Raw genomic sequence first — 17,291 nt, forward strand, 5'->3', positions numbered from 1 at the left:
ATATATATTATGTTTTTTTATATATATATATATATATATATATATATATATATATATATATATATATATATATATACATGATGTGGCGATTAATTAATCTAATTAATCGCACATCAAATTTGACTGAGAAATTACTCCCAAAAGATCATTTAAAGTCATTGTTGTGTAAAGGGTTAGGGTTAGGTGACGCCGCGTGCGTGTGTCCGTTAAGTCCACAAGACCGTAGGGTGTCCCATTCGTCATTTTAGCATTCAAAAGGGTGCTCACGAGTGCCCCCTTTGCGGCCACTATGCGCCCTCAATGCGCACTTCTGCCGCGCCCGCAACAGGGCGAGCTCCGCAGCAGACTTCAAGCGGCATTACGTCACGAAAGTGCGGCCTCAGAGGAAGACCATGAGGTTTGGTGCCATTTGGGACAGGGCCTAAATGGTTCTCTTTATGAATGGTCCATTGAATCATTAGGCTTGTTCAACTTGAAGCGGATCATCACCATCAGATTGATCGGTGTGTGACATCAAAGTACCGCAAGAGCGATTAGAGAGCAGACGACTCTGCATGCTTTTGAATCGCTCTTGTGGGACTTTGATGTCACACACCGATCGATCTGTGCAGCGCAGCTTCAAATCCAACGAGCCTAATGGTTCACCCAATTCGTTCAAAAGATGGATTAAGAAATTAAATACCGCTGTGTGTTGCTCGGAGATGAACAGTTCTGCTTTGTCTTTATATTTTTATTAGCAAAATTGAGCTAAAGAGAAACCATTGTGTCTAAAATAACACAATATTAACTTCTTATTTATTGAACTGTTGTATAAGATCAGTATCACATTTGCGCTCGTGTGATATTGCACTTAACTATATGATGTAAATATGAGACAAAAACTCAAACACATAACCATTACACACAATTACACATAAACGTTTAGGCTACAACGGCCTAACACAAACTATGAAACATAAAAAGATAGTTTGAGAAACATCTCAGTCTTCAAAATACCTTCTTTTATGTTCCGCAAAAGAAAGGTTTGAAACGACATGAGGGACGTGAGAGTAAATGATGACAGAAGTAAAATTTTTGGGTTAACTATACCTTTAATGTTTTTATTATTATTATTATTAAATAAGAAACAAAATCTGCCAGCAGGTGGCAGTAAATGTCTTCAGTCGATTCGTTCAAATGGCTGATTCATTCAGGAATGAAGTAAACGGCTCTCTTTATGAATGGGCTTTTGAATCATTGATTCACACGATTCGTTCAAAACGTGGATTCATTCAGAAACTAAACACCGCTGTGTTGCTCGAAAACGCACAACAGTTCTGCTGTGGCTTTAAAGGTAATATATTCTTTGCAAAATTGAGCAAAAAGACATAATATTGTGTTTAAATAACACAATATAAACTTTTTATTTACTGAACTGTTGTACAAAATCACATTTAAACTTGTGATATTCGGGACAAAATCAGCACTCGTGTAATACCTTACTGCTCTCCCTGCTCGTGTGATATAGTATGATATAAATATGAGACAAAAACACATACGGGGCATTTTTGCACCAATATCTTGAATTTTAGGGCATAACTGCATTTATGGAGTTGTTGCCCTGCATCACATTTGTCAACAGTCAACTGTATGAAATGTAAGATGACGTACAGGTCTGGGGGCGGGGCCAGTACGTTAACTGCGTTAAAATATTTTTTTAGAACTAATTAATTAAGTTAACGTGTTAAACTGGCAGCCCTAATATATATATATATATATATATATATATAGTATATATATATACACATATATATAATTGAAATGTTTTATATGGCACATTGGTTGTCACCCTGTTACTGAAATGACATTTATATTTTTATATATTATCAAAGCTAATATTAATCATGGCCTTAAAATAAAGAAATAAAGTCATAATCCAATGAAACAATGTAATAATAATAACATTCACATACATGCGAAGTGATTAACACTCTCTCTCTCTCTCTCTCTCTCTCTCTCTCTCTCTCTCTCTCTCTCTCTCTCAGATCATGTGTGAGTTCTTGCTCCCTTCACCCCAAGAGATCATTTTAATTTGTGTTATGATGCATGTAACTAAATTAAGATCAGCTGTAATGATCCTGCCAGAACTCCTGTGCGCTAATGACTGCCCAATAAAGATTGACTTAGTCAACACAAAACCCAAATTGATCTAATATATGCTGTGAATGCCACTTAACTCACAGTTCCACTTAATAACATCAGTCAAGACACGTTGTCCATGAAGACATACTTGCAATCAAAAAAACCAAAACACACTGCATAGCATTCAGTTTCATACACTGTAAAATAATGTTCTGTTTTTCACAATTTCAAAGGGTTGTTGACCCAAAAATTGAAGTGTGCTGAAAATTTACTCTTCCCTCAGGCCATCCAAGATGTAGATGAGTTCGTTTCTTCAGCTGAACAGATAAGGAGAAATTTAGCATTGCACTTTCTCACCAGTGGATCCTCTGCAGTGAATGGGTGCCGTCAGAATGAGAGTCCAAATAGCTGATAAAAACATGATTCCAGTCCAACAATTAATTTCTGATGAAATGAAAAGCTGTATGTTTGAACGAAACAAATCCATCAAGGCATTTTAACTTTGACGGCACCCATTCACTGCAGAGGATCCACTGGTGAGCAGATGATTTAATGCAAAATTGCTCTAAATCTGTTGCAAAGAAAAAACTAACTATTCCTTTAAATGCCATTAAGCAAAAACAAAATGGTGTGTTAGTGATTTTGCATACCTCCCATTGAGTCCAGGGCCAGGTGGAGGGCTGACTGCTGTGGTAGGGGCCCGGGTTCAAATTGGTGTTGTAGGAGCAGGAGGAGAACGAGGGCCCCGGGACCCATTGGTTTTGCTGGTTTGCTACATTAGTCGCCGGTTCTGATTGAACACCGGAGAATGACTGGAACATTGCGGATTCCTAATGCTGCACAGTGAAAACACAACACGAGATGAGCGAGCTATGAAATGTGATATGTCACTATATCTATATTACTTATATCCTTTTATTTAGTGGATTTAAATAAGTGTTCATTCAATGCACGTTTCATTCAAATGTAGCCACTTTCAAAACATTCTGCTTAGATTTACATCTCAAATAAATCAGTGTGACATGCAAGCCAGAATCTGTAAAGATGTTCGAATTGAGTTAAGTGTACTGTCCCTTGGGTTCATCTGAAATCACATTTGAGGGATGTTTTCTTTCAGCCTGTGATCATGTTTTGCAATACGTCTTTGTTTAGACTCACGTCAGCTCTGCATGAGATGATTGAAACAGAGCTGGAATAATGAGAGGCAGCGTGCCGCATATATAGTCTCTCAGTTCAACTGTCACACTCAATCAGTGATTTTAGAGTAAAAAAAACTCTTGAGCTAATTGGCTGTTTCAGTGTTATCAACTTTAACAGCAGTAGATTCTCGTCTGAAAGTGACGGACGGTTTAAAAGTGTCTGAATCATGTCATTTACACATTATTGTGATATGTTATTGATTGATTGATGATTTTTTCTTATATTATTTAATTGAATAATTAACATTTCATCATACTACCCGAGTGTTATTTACAGAATAATATCAATACCAACATGACATGTTGACATTGTACTGTATGATGCATCATTTTTTTATCCGTTTAAATTGTTTTAATTTGTTTTTCTTTATTATTAGTTGTTCTGATTTTGTTCAGTCTTTGTGTAAATATTTTTGGTCTATGATGATTATTTGTTTGAGATATTTTATATTTAGATATTTCTATTTTGCGGGAGTCCCGTGAATCATTTTATTCTCGCGCATCCCGCACACACATGAGTGTCTACCCGCCCACACCCGCACTCGCCCATCTTGTCCCGCGCCGCGCTCTGTTGTGTCGGGTCTCGAGGGAGCAGGTCTCTAATCCACTGGCACTTGACTCGACAGTGCGTGTGCTACATCCTTTTTGCAATCTCTAGATTATAAAACACTGCATTCTGTCAGCAATGTAACGTATAGAGACCTCGGCTTGTAACTATACTCTAAATTATAACGCATTAAATTACTCCGTTACTAAAATAGTAATCAAATTACAGTAACGCGTTACTGCCCAACACTGATGATGTAAAGAGGCCTTGTGCCGAGCTGGAAAGTGGCTGCAAATGGCCTGTTGTTCTTCAGCGCTGATCCCACACTGGTCCTGAGGAGAGGACATTGTTCCTAAAATTGTGGCATGACCGGCTCCGATGGACACAAATGCCACTCTGAGATCTCAGACATAATGAATGGGCTTATGAGAACATGTCTTTTCTGCAGGACAATGTGTGATTTGGGCCATTTCTTCTGAATGATGAGGGACTAATGAACTTGACAGACACAGGGATGACTGGAGGGAGAATCACGGAGAGCTGGAAGTCTGAGAAAACTAGGTCGCCAAACTAAAGTCCACTAAACATTTATCTGTCTTACCATCTGTAAATTGATGACTGACTCATATTTATCGATCTGTATCTATCTATCTGACTGTCTTTGTCTATTTGACTATCTGTCTCTCTCACCCTGATGTAGCTACACTTCAAATTATATAATTTAAAAGCTGCTCGCTATCCATGTTTGATCACGGTGCCTATGCAAGGAATGATTCTTCCTTATCGTTTGACTCTTCTACATGCTTTAAATTCAGATATTCGATATGTTACAATATGTAGGTTTGATGTAGAGTTATGCAGCTTGAGGATCTCATTGTATCAGCGAGAGATCAGTGAGATAGTGACACCTCACACAATCAGAGAGGCCACGCTGAGAGCCAGACAGCACTGTGAAAGGAAAGAGCTCCATAATGTAGGAGCAGGAGGTTGAGCACAACGTAATTGGCAAGTCTTCCTCCTTTTTTGCCCACACCTCTCTACTTCCATGCATGGTGCAAGTGATGTTAAATTGCCTTCTCTCTCTCTGTATTCCCTCATTATTTCTCTCTTCCTGTCAGCATTGCCGAACAGTAGAATATGCGATCCTGAGCACCAGTCAGATTCGGAGATGGACTGAATTGCTGCTAAAGAATGTTCCTGTCCATCTGTCAGCATTCCAGGGACAGAGCTGCTTTTAGCTTCCTGAATTTAAGACAATCGTTCCTGTCTATGCTTCACTTGGGTTTGTGTCCACATTGGGTCACTATTTTCTGTGTGAGCCTCTCCATTATGAGGCGAGTAAGTATTCCTCCCAAACAACAGGGGCATTTTATAGAGCTAATACTATAATGAGGGAAGGTAATGACACTAAACCAGGGCCTTTGTCACAGGCCTCTATGTCTGCAGCAGAGGCAATGTTTGACACATTCAGAGGTTAGAAATCCCAAGCCATTTTCCATTTACTACAATTTACCAAACAGTAAAACCCTATATTTGGCGTTCATCGGGATTCAAGGGGTATGCTGGCAAACAGGTTGTCATGCTAAACCGCAACCTGCTGCATTTGGCATCTTTCACATGTTGATTTACATTTTTTGTAAAGAATTTCTTACTGGTGCTTGCTAAAGCAATTGTTTTTGCGCATTTTGCCCGTATGTCTCATACAAATCATACAGGTGATCAGGTGTTTTGCGCTTAGGATTTAGGCCTTTTGGATAATAAAACAAAATACAATAAAATGCATTAAAGAAAGTACCTTAAGCCATATCTAGGGACCAGGGCCCTCATTTATTAACAGTGCGTATGCACAGATGTGTGCGTAATGAGTGCGTAAGCACAGTTTCACGCAAAGTGTGTGATCTACCAACTTGTACTTATGTAGGAATGTCTGTAAATATAAGGACAAAATATAGAACCTTTTCTACGCACTGTTGATAAATAAGGCCCCAGAATATCATGGGTGTAACTTGAGCCAGTAAGCAACAAGGTAACAAGTCATTTTGGCACTAAAAATCCTCTTTTTGATGATAAATGTGGCTTTTGGTCAGTGTTGTTGATTTGCAAGGGGTCATTTTTGGATGTCACCAGGGTCAAGATGAGGTCAACGAGACACTGGTGAGCTTTAACTAGTGATTTACAGTGTATAGTAAAACCCTTCAGGCTTATGGGTCATTGGTTAGCTGGTTGTGTAGGTGGAGACAAGGAAGTATAGGATATACTTAGGAAATGTAGCCTCAGGTGAAATGCATATCATTGCAAAATGCCCTCACAGGAAAAAATCCTGCCATGCTCTTGTTAAAAGTCTAGAGAAAGAGCTTTAGAGTATGTATATGTGAATGTTATGTGATATAAAATGTGTGTGTGAGAAAAAGAGAGATCTTAGAGGATGTGTCTCAGTCTGATGAGCTCTCCTTTCCCCCTGGGCTTCATTAAAAGCTTTCCCTCAGAAATGGCCCTGTGTGGCGCTTTGCCCCTCCACCAGCTCTGGGCTGAGAGACAAAACACTTGTTTCCTCTCTCTCTCTCTCTCTCTTTTTTTCTCATGTCGTCTCTCAGGTCCTCAAAAGGCTTTGTTACAGGCTTTTCAAGTAGAAGCACCTATTTATTTGCTCTTTTCACTGTTAATTCTTGGTTTTCTGCTTTCCTCAGATGCCGAGCTGGGCTATGGTGCTTCTGCCTGTGCTCATGTCCTGAGTCACTGCGTCTGGATAATGGACAGACTTAGAGATGGAGTAATGCATCTTAAACACACTCTAATAAAAGCTGGGTCATTCCTACAATGCAGTACATTTTCAAATACTAATCATATCTCTTATATTGGATAAAATATTAAACTCAGTTTTATATGATGGGGCAGGTTTTTATCACAGGTGAGATTATAGATGAACTAAAGAACTTAATAGATGAACTACTTTGATGGGATTTCTATATTTGTTTGTTTGTTATATAGATGTCCCCAAAAAGTTTTGCCAACTTCTAATGTTTTTTTTTTTGCAGTTTGCCTTTTACTTTACTTTTGACTGGACAGTATTTAGACACGAAGCAAAGTGGGAGAGAGAGTGGAGACGGGATCGGGAAAGGTCAACGAGCCAGGACTCAACCTCGGGATGCCCAAAGCACATAAATTATTTTTTTATGTATATTTTATTATTATTATTATTATTCCTGGCTATTTTTTTATTTTATTATTAATTTATTTTGCATTTTTGTCTTTTGTCTAATCAAAATGCTTCATACAAAACATGTAGATACTTTAGCTAGTTACCCATGTATTCTGATAACTACTTTTTGCAGGCAAGTATTATTACAATACATATAGTACAGAAATTATATTATAGTAGATGTTAATTAACTTTTATTTTATTGCAAAGCATTAGCATGCATTTAAACGTTTCTTGATCTTGACTGCAAATGTTCTAATAGTTTCTACAGTGCTCCCTCTGGGTTCGTTCTACATCTCTGTCTGTAGTTTTTTCTAGGAGTTCATTTGTACAGTGCTGAGGATTTAGATGGCTGGAATGAGTTTATTCGCTTTGGTGATTTTTCATGTTTAGTGTAATCTGGCAGCTGTAATGCAGCCTGTCTGGACAGTTTGACTGTTCAGTCTCAGTCTCAGTTGTGTATCTCTGTTGTAATCCTGTTAGGAATACCCACTGAGCTGGCATGTGAAGTCACTGTTTGCATTCCCCACTCCTGATGAACCCAGAGAAGATTTTGCACATTTTACTCACTCGGGTTCACTACATTAGTGAGGACATCTCATAGAGGGAATGGGTTTTTGTATGTTATGTCACTAGGTGGGGCCACAAGATTTATAGCAAAACAGTGAAATACTTACCATTAAAGGAGTAGTTCACCCAAAATAAAAATTAGCTGAAAATTTACTTACCCTCAGGGCATCCCAAATGAATTTGTTTCTTCTGAATAGATTTGGAGAAATTTAGTTCATCAGTTGTATTACATCAGCTCCTCTGCAGTGAATGGTTGCCATCAGAATGAGAGTCCAAACAACTGATAAAACATCACAATAATCCACACCACTCCAGTCCAACAATTAAAGTCTTATTAAGCAAAAAGCTGAGTCATTGAGCTAAACAAATTCATCATAAAGACATTTTAAGTCCTCTATCCTTGATATTGCTTTCTTCAGTGAAAAAGTCATCTTGTCTGAATCAGGAGAGAAATATGCACAGAACAAGCACTGTTTACAAGTGAAAACAGTTATAAACAAATATGTCAGTGGATTTTGATGTAAAAGGACAACGGGATGGACTTTTTCACTGGAGGAAGTGTTATTTTTGATAATGGACTCGTACTTTGGATTTGCTTCTTACAAACACAAGATGTTAATTGATGGACTGGAGTGGTGTGGATTACTGTTACACATACGAGGAATTTGTTTTCGTGACAGAAGCTTCCACAGTGTAACAGAATGACAGTGACAGAACAAAAAACACAAAAAATAAAATATAAAAAAATAGAACAAGTAAATAAGGAATAAAAATATATAAATCGACAATTGTATGTGCAGGTATATTACAATAGACAGTTTTTGTATGTACAGGTACTGTATATTATGTGCTTAGAAGTCGGTATTGAAAACTTGAGAAGATGAGAAGTCTGATAGTTTGCTTAACTTTCAGTTTTTCTTTTGCTTGCACAATGAAACTCAATCTATTAGGCAAACATCTTCAACCATTACACAATTTCTTAAAATGACTCATTTCTTTAACAGATTTTATAAACAATTTTTTTTTACAATTTTTAAAACATTTTGTCTGTAGTATCAAGATCATATCATTTTGAATAAATCGTTACTTTATACTAAATATATAATAAAATGCGAAGATGATTATGATAATGAAAGTATATATGATTGTTAAAACTTACTGTATTAATAATAATAACTTTTTAATTAAGCATAAATAAAATGAATTACAAGACAAAATACTGTTTCTGTCTAACCTCCATTAAACTAATTTGTGAACAGTTCAACATTTTTTAACATTCAAATTTACTGAAGGAGGATGTCAAGATCATGTTATTTTGAATAAATCATTCATTTATACTAAATATATCATAAAATGTGAAGATGATAATATAATATTATAATAGTATATATGATTGTTAAAACTTAATGTATTTAATATGAGTAATAATATAATATTATCACAGTATCTTTTAGATTATGCAAAATAATAATAATTACTAATAATAATACAATAAAAGATCATTAATTTATTAAACATAAATTAAAACATAACATACTTTTTTCTGTCATATAAATATTAATTACTGTAATATATAAATATGAATCATTGTTATTGTTTTATATTGCATATGTTATGTAAAAACACACATCCTGCATCTGTCCACACCTCTCTTTCTCAGGACAGTGGTGATCTTGTGGTCAGATATTGAGCAAGCGCAGCTGTGTGAATCAGAGGTGAGCAATGGCATGCTGGCCTTCAGCACACTGCTATACTTCCTCTCAACACTAACACACGACACTCTCTCTCTGTCTCTCTGCACACATCATCCCTCTGTAAATTGCACACATCCCTCATCAGTTCTGTTACATTTCAAGCTGTTTTGAAAGAGGTCTTATCATACTTTCATTTTTTATATCATATATCATTTCTCCCCCTCAAGTCTACTTATAATATTTTAATCATAATTTTGTATTTCATGATGCTTAAAAGTTTTTGTTGCTGTATTCTATGATGTAAATTTAATTTACAAATGTGAATTATGTAACAGTACTGGGAATATTGTTAACAGTAAAATTCAGCTACCCTTTAAAATAATCATAATAGTAGTAGTAAAGAGCGTTTGGGACCAGAGTTTAGCCCCGTTGTAGCTTAAAGACACATTAAAACAAATATAGATATGAAAGAAAAATAATCATTTTAAAATTATAAATCATTAGCGATAATAATGATTTTAAATAAGTACTGGGTAATATAAGGTAACTACTTGGGTTAAGGTTAGGTTTAGGGGCAGGTTCAGGGTGAGTACCTAGTTATTGTAATTACTATAATAATTACATTGTATGTGCATGTGGAACAGGACTGTAAAATAAAGTGCTACCAAAAAAATCTTCATAAACTTTAGGATCTGCATCCTAAAGTTTTGAGTTTGAGTTTGACTTTACATCAAACTCAAAAATCAATATCACTTCAATTTCTAAAAACATGACCACTTAAACAAATATTTTGTCCTTTTATACCATATTTTAAGCCTAGCGCTCCCTTTGTAGGATGTCTATGTGATATGGGACTATGGGATATTTTATTTATAAAACACCTTGTTTTGTCAATTCAATTATATTTGAATGATTTACTGTAAAATAATATGGTAAAAGAATCTATAAAATTACATCTTATAGAACTCTTAGCTAAATATAAATCTGAACATGACATGCATAATATTTAATTGAATATTTGTATTTAAATACATACATATGTGAACTAGGTTACTCGTAACTCTTGTTTAATAAAAAAACATAAATGTGAAAAAAGTTAACATTGTAAAAGATGTTTTTAAGGACAACAATACAGCAAAAATGGGACATGAATGTATTTTAGGGTTCATCTGGAACTAAAGCCACTGGAATGATGGCGTTCTGTTCAGTCCATCTCCCTGTCTCCTAACTTTATGCACACATTTTCTCGTTTTCCCCCCTCACACCTTGTGTCTCAGATTTTTTACTTATCCATTATCTCACTGTCATTCAAATGTTCGATACCTTTCCCTCTCTATTTTCACCTTGTCTGTGTCTGCGATCCCCTCTGCGAGCCACCTGACATTGATCAACACCTGCGAAGCTCATTCTCTCTCTTCATATAAATGACATTAATCTGTGGATGGCTCTTGCTCATCTGTCTCTGATATCTCCATGTGTGTTCTTTTCTTTCTGAACATTTCAAGTAAAAGTCTGCGTCTTGTGGCCACGTGTCTATGGTCTCATGAAAGATTCCCATATGCTACTCTTCAGACGCTCAGCATTATTGACTGCACCACACCTTCTGCTTTATGTATATCTCTCCTGTCATGCAACATTATGTAATGCCTGGTGTAGGGTAACAACTGATAAATATGGGAATGTGTTTGTTTCCTGGTTTGATTTATAAATGTTTTATTTTTTTCTTTATTTTTATATTCATAATTTATTCTATTATATTATTTAGCTGTAGGCTTTATTTTACTATTTATTATTTTTAACTGTCATTCAAATGTTCGATACCTTTCCCTCTCTATTTTCACCTTGTCTGTGTCTGCGATCCCCTCTGCGAGCCACCTGACATTGATCAACACCTGCGAAGCTCATTCTCTCTCTTCATATAAATGACATTAATCTGTGGATGGCTCTTGCTCATCTGTCTCTGATATCTCCATGTGTGTTCTTTTCTTTCTGAACATTTCAAGTAAAAGTCTGCGTCTTGTGGCCACGTGTCTATGGTCTCATGAAAGATTCCCATATGCTACTCTTCAGACGCTCAGCATTATTGCCCATCGACTGCACCACACCTTCTGCTTTATGTATATCTCTCCTGTCATGCAACATTATGTAATGCCTGGTGTAGGGTAACAACTGATAAATATGGGAATGTGTTTGTTTCCTGGTTTGATTTATAAATGTTTTATTTTTTTCTTTATTTTTATATTCATAATTTATTCTATTATATTATTTAGCTGTAGGCTTTATTTTACTATTTATTATTTTTAATTATTTATGTTTTAGAATTTGTTTTTAGAATGTTTTTAGAATTATTTCTTTATTTTTATATTTTATTATTTTATTGTGGTATAACATATAGTGGGGCTAAAGGAAATGTGTTTTTCTGGTCCGAAGGTGAACAGAAATATTATTATTAATATTTATAATTATTTCTTGTTTTATATTTAATTATTTTATTATGGTGTAGGTTACCATTGAGCTAAAGAAATTTTTCCCCCTAAAGTGGAGAAGAATATTTATTATTATTATTATTTCTTGTTTTTTATTTTATTCTGATGTATGACACCATCATTGAGCTTAAGAAAAAAAATTTGTCCCAAAGTGGGGGAAGAATATTTATTATTATTATTATTAATTTATTAATAATTAATAGCAATAATAATACTTCTTGTTTTTTATTTCATTATTCTCTTCTACTGTAGGTTACAGTTCAGCTGAAGAAAATGTTTTCTGATCCCAAAGTATATAAATGTAATATACATTTATATTACAATTATATATTACAAATAGAACATTGTAATTGCAATTTCATTTGGACAATGAAATGCATATAGCATAGCATATGATATGATTTAGCCCCACTATATGCTATACCACAATAAAATAATAAAATATAAAATAAAGAAATAATTCTAAAAACATTCTAAAAACAAATTCTAAAACATAAATAATAAAAAATTAATAAATTATAAAAATTATAATTTACATTGCAATGTAAGTAGTACTCAGTAGTTGTTTATTTGCTTTTCTGTTTGTTATTTATTTGTATTAAAATTAATAACAAAACTGCACCATGAACAAAACTGAAAACCATAAGTATTTTGTCTTAAAATGCATGTGATGATTCTCAATACCATAAGAGTGCAACATTTCAAAATTAAAAATCATTAAATCTTTGATCACTTTATCTCAAGCTCAACTGACTGTCAGTGCACATATTGAAATTTTGCTGTGCATAGCGACAAAAGGTGTTTTACACCTGGGTGCATTCAGCCCATTGCACACTATTTTCTTTGTACATGCTTTTCAATCCCCCTTATATGGGTAACGGATTTGAACAATCATTTTAACTGGCAAATATAAATCAATGTGCTGTTTTTGCAAAGACATACCTCGTGCTGTGATTGTGACAGTCACTCATGTGCCCCTGCCCCCATAAGTGGCACCCTTTAAAATGAGTGCAAAAGAAACCACATCCTGTACAAACAAGAAATGGGTGCAAAAATCCCATGATAGATGGAATTTCCTGTATGTAAAAGAATATATGTGATGAGACCCAATAGAGGAAGTTCATTAAAGAATGTGGTGGAGGCAGCCGCTTCTCCATTTATTTATTTTTTATATTTTTCCTTTTTTTTTGTTTGCCATGTCACTTTGTTGCTGTAGACACTAATTTTGCAAACACAAAGCGATTACTAGAAATGCATTACTCAAGAGCAGATAGGCCTACTTCAGAAAAAGCCCCTCCCAAAAGATCTGTTTTACATTTAGCAAACACTTTTATCCGGATCAACTCTTAGTATTTAAACTAAACTTTTTATTAGTTTAAGCATTTTGGAAATTGAACCTATGCCAACTGAGCTACACGAACAAAAGCATATGCCTATTGCATAAATGTAAATGTTTTAGTACCTTTAGAGACATTTTAGTACATTTTTGAGTACTTAACAGCCACTACTTTCAGTATACATTTTATTTATACTCAGAAAAAGAAATTTTTGCCTTATGAAGTAACATTAAAACTGAAATATTAAGCCTTAATGTGTGCCACTTTAGACATCGTCCTTGAGCAGGTTTGTTAGATTTGTTTCTTGTTCTACAATGATTATTGTTTCAAAAAGTGATTTTGTGATAAACTGGCAAATCTAGATAATACGTGTGTATTTACTGAAATATTGTTTAAATAAGACCATTAAATTACAGTATATCTCTGGTCTCTCATAACATATAATAGCATATGCATAAGCATCCCTGGTTACTGGACATACACTTCTGTGTGATATATTTTTTTTATCATAAACGCGTAGCAGAAGTAGCCAGCTAGATGAATAGTTCTTGTGTGTGTGGCAGATTGAATTTAATGAAAGATATAAACTACCTGTGATTGTCGGCTGCAGGTGTTTTTTCTGTGAAGTCAGCGGTTGGTTGATCTCTTGCTATTACTGTTGGCCAACAAGATCAGCAAGACTTGATCCAATATAAATCTTTATCTATTTCCTCTTTTTCTTCGTCCATGGAACCGGGTGCAAATGGGAAGTCTCTACACTTTCTGACATACAGTACATCTTGAACCTACAAAGTGAGACGTAATTCATTTTTAATATAAACTAATGTTCCATAATTATTAGATTAATTATATCTAATTATAAAAATTTCAAGTTGTTTCTTAATTTTGTGTGCAATGTAGAGTAACATAAGTGCTCACGTATTGAACAAATCACAACTGATGGAGATTGTATGCGTATTTTTGGTCTCATATATAAAAACATTTTTATTTTCTGGCATAAAAACAGAAATATTGAACTGAGTTTGTCCTGTCATGTTCAATGGACATCTTTATGGTAGATTTTTGTCCTGACACCAGATTGTTGAGAGCACATGTCTCTGGTTTTCAAAATATATAAATGTCCTTGCCAGTGAATTATTGGTTGACGGCTTTGAGTATTTGATGTATATTGTTATTTTAGTGTCATGTATATTTTTCTGATTGTGTTTTGTGTGCGTGTGTTTGAGAGAGAACATTAAACCACATAGTGTCCCTATTAGTAATTGTTTTGCCTACTGTGACGACTCAAATGTCATACGAGTCGTCATTACTAACATGACGTTAAATGCCACATTAGAAAAGTCATTTGGGTTTGGTATCATTTTTGATGTTTTGGAAAAGTCTCTTGCTCAACAAGGCCTGAATTATTTGACCAAAATACAGTAAAAACAGTAATATTACAAATTTAAAAACAATGTTTTCTGTTTTAATGTATATAAAATTGTATTTATTCCTGTGATGCAAAGCCGACGACCGAGTTTTCAGAAGCTGTTCAGTTTTTAGTGCCACATCATTCTTCAGAAATCACTCTAATATGCTGACTTTCTGCTAAAGAAATATTTCTTATTAATAATGTTGAAAACAATCTTTCCTGCTTAATGTTTATGTAAAACTGTGATAGTTTTTTCAGGATTCTTCAAGAAATAAAAAGTTCAAAAGAACAGCTTGTATTTTAAAAACAAAAATCTTCTGTAACATGCCTTTACAGTCACCTTTGATCAATTTCATGCATTTTGATTAATCACAATATTAATTTCTTTTTAAAAACTCTTACTGACCCCAAACCTTGGAAGGATAGTGTATTAGTTTCCTATTGATTGATTTGATTAGATATTATTCTCGAATTAAAAAAAAAAACATCAAAATGTGTTAATGAACTTATTTAAATGTTACTAAAATATTTTTCTCTTTGAGGGACTAGATGTGAGCAGCCAAATACAATGTTTTTCTTTAGGTTGCATTTTTTCTATACTGTAATTTTAGTTTTAAGGGCTGAATTAAAAAAAAATATATATATATTCTATATATTTTATGTGTGTGTGTGTGGTAATTTTGTCAAGAAATGAAAGATGTGTTTGACTTGAGACAGGCATCTTGGTGTTTAGAGGATTATAAGCAGGTAAAAGATAGTTCAAAGCCGAAAAAAAAAAACTTGTGAAGCATTTTAAGTGTCCCTTTACCCAGCATCCTCACCTCTATCCCAGAATTCCCTTTGTCCAAAAGTTTCTGGCGAGAACAAACTTCCCCCCACATCTTCAAAACCTGATCACTTTGCTTTATTCTGATCAATGTGCTCCACGTTTCTCCTCTCGGTGTCAGAGTAGTCAGGAGATAAAAAAGCAGGAGGGAAGGAGGGGTGTGAGAGCCAGACGGCTTACTTTTTTAGATGCCAATTGTATGTGTCTCTGTGGCTGCCTTACCTGTGTTCCTTTGATCATAGCTGAGCATGGAGTGGCGTTTGATTCCAGGGCTACTTTGACAGCTCGCAGGCTGGCAGAAGCCTCTCGGATGACTGGAGATCAGAGAAGACAGGCTGGAAAGCAGAAGTCCAGCTGAGAGAAGATCAGAAGAGGCACAACTTCAACCCGAGCTATTGTGAAGGAACTTAATGGCTTAGATAACTTTTTCCCCTCCGTCTTTTTTTTTCTTGTGAAAACTTACCCTTCAGAATTTTGAATTGCCCACTTTAAGGTCTGTGGGGCTTTGTCTGGCTTTGACAAAAGAGGCATGTTTTTCTTTCCGCCTTGTCCTGGAGAGCCCAATCTATTTAAACGGTGTCACTCCTGCTTGATGTTCTCTTGTTTTAAGCAGCGCTGGTTCAGCCCGGTTCACTTGCTGTAGATGCACACACAATGAAAAGAAAATTTAATTAAATGTACAAACATGCATTGTTCATGTCTATAATTGTCTGAAACGGCTACATTACAGTCAAATGCTTATGTAGACTTTATTAAATCTGCATATGGGTCTTTGTTTGTTTTGGTTTATGCTGTTTTGTGTGTGTGTGTGTGTGTTAGGAACTTGCAAATTAAATTTTTTTAAAGTTGAATTAGTGTTTTCTTAAATGTGTTAATTTAACTCGATTGTAAATCAATCCAGTGCTGTCTGTGACCCAGTAAAACATACAGAGGGCTCCTGTGGTGTAATGTCTCCCTCTGGTGGAGGATGTGATGAACATCTTGCACTGCATTATATACATTTTAAATGTATTAAAACGACTTAATTAACCCGAAATGTTAATTCTGTTATCATTTACTCAAGTTGTTCTAACCATTTAGAATTTAATTCATTTCTTTCTTCTGTTGAACACTAAAGAAGATATTTAGAAGAATGTTGGAAACCAAACAGTTACTGGTACCAAGCCAACAACTTAGTATTTTTTTTATTCCATATTATTAAAGTCAAAGGCTACAAGCAACTGATTGGTTACCAACATTCTTCATCTATCTTCTTTTGTGTTCAATAAAAGAAAAGAAACTCCTATAGGTTTGGAACAACTTGAGTAAATGATGACATAATTCTCATTAAATTGTAATATTAAAAAAGGTTAAGCTCTTACAAAAACGTTACTGCTGTAAAACTGCCATAAAGAAAATATGTTTTTGGGGGGTTTTTTTGGAACCCATATTCGTTTAACCATTGTGTGGTGTTCATATTTTTGTTACTTAGCCAGTGTTCGTGGTTCTGGTGGACCCACTGCATTTTTGGGGTTTTAATTCAACACAATTAAAAAAAAAAAGTGAAATACTCAGATGTTTACTTCATCCCAATTACACGCAATATAAACAGTATATATGGTTGATATTTGCCCTTTACCTTTGTTAGAGCGCATTTATGAATTAAAGTGCTACAACCTTGTGCGGAAACGGCAGGGGCAGAAACACAAAACTCACACACTCACTCTCTCTCTCTCTCTCTCTCTCTCACTCACTCACTCACTCACTCACTCACTCACTCACTCACTCACTCACTCACTCACTCACTCACTCACTCACTCACTCACTCACTCACTCACTCACTCACTCACTCACTCACTCACTCACTCACTCACTCACTCACTCACTCACTCACTCACTCACTCACTCACTCACTCACTCAC

At 35.0% G+C, this 17,291-nt stretch overlaps 1 protein-coding gene across 1 annotated transcript in view; it reads right to left on the reverse strand.

The window, feature by feature from the left end:
* Nucleotides 1-16,030, reverse strand: part of LOC107584009 (transcription factor EC-like) — a 65,768-nt gene extending 49,738 nt beyond the window's left edge. The window contains exons 1-4 of the mRNA XM_016270404.1: nt 15,854-16,030; nt 15,613-15,744; nt 13,745-13,938; nt 2,772-2,957 (exon numbers count right to left, since the gene is read on the reverse strand). Coding sequence (XP_016125890.1) covers nt 2,772-2,942 — 171 coding nt within the window. The 5' untranslated portion in view covers nt 2,943-2,957; nt 13,745-13,938; nt 15,613-15,744; nt 15,854-16,030. The remainder of the gene's footprint in view (nt 1-2,771; nt 2,958-13,744; nt 13,939-15,612; nt 15,745-15,853) is intronic.
* Between the last annotated feature and the right edge of the window lie 1,261 nt (nt 16,031-17,291).

This window comes from Sinocyclocheilus grahami, unplaced genomic scaffold (assembly GCF_001515645.1).
Source record: "Sinocyclocheilus grahami isolate Dianchi unplaced genomic scaffold, SAMN03320097.WGS_v1.1 scaffold56.1, whole genome shotgun sequence".
Taxonomy (NCBI): domain Eukaryota; kingdom Metazoa; phylum Chordata; class Actinopteri; order Cypriniformes; family Cyprinidae; genus Sinocyclocheilus; species Sinocyclocheilus grahami.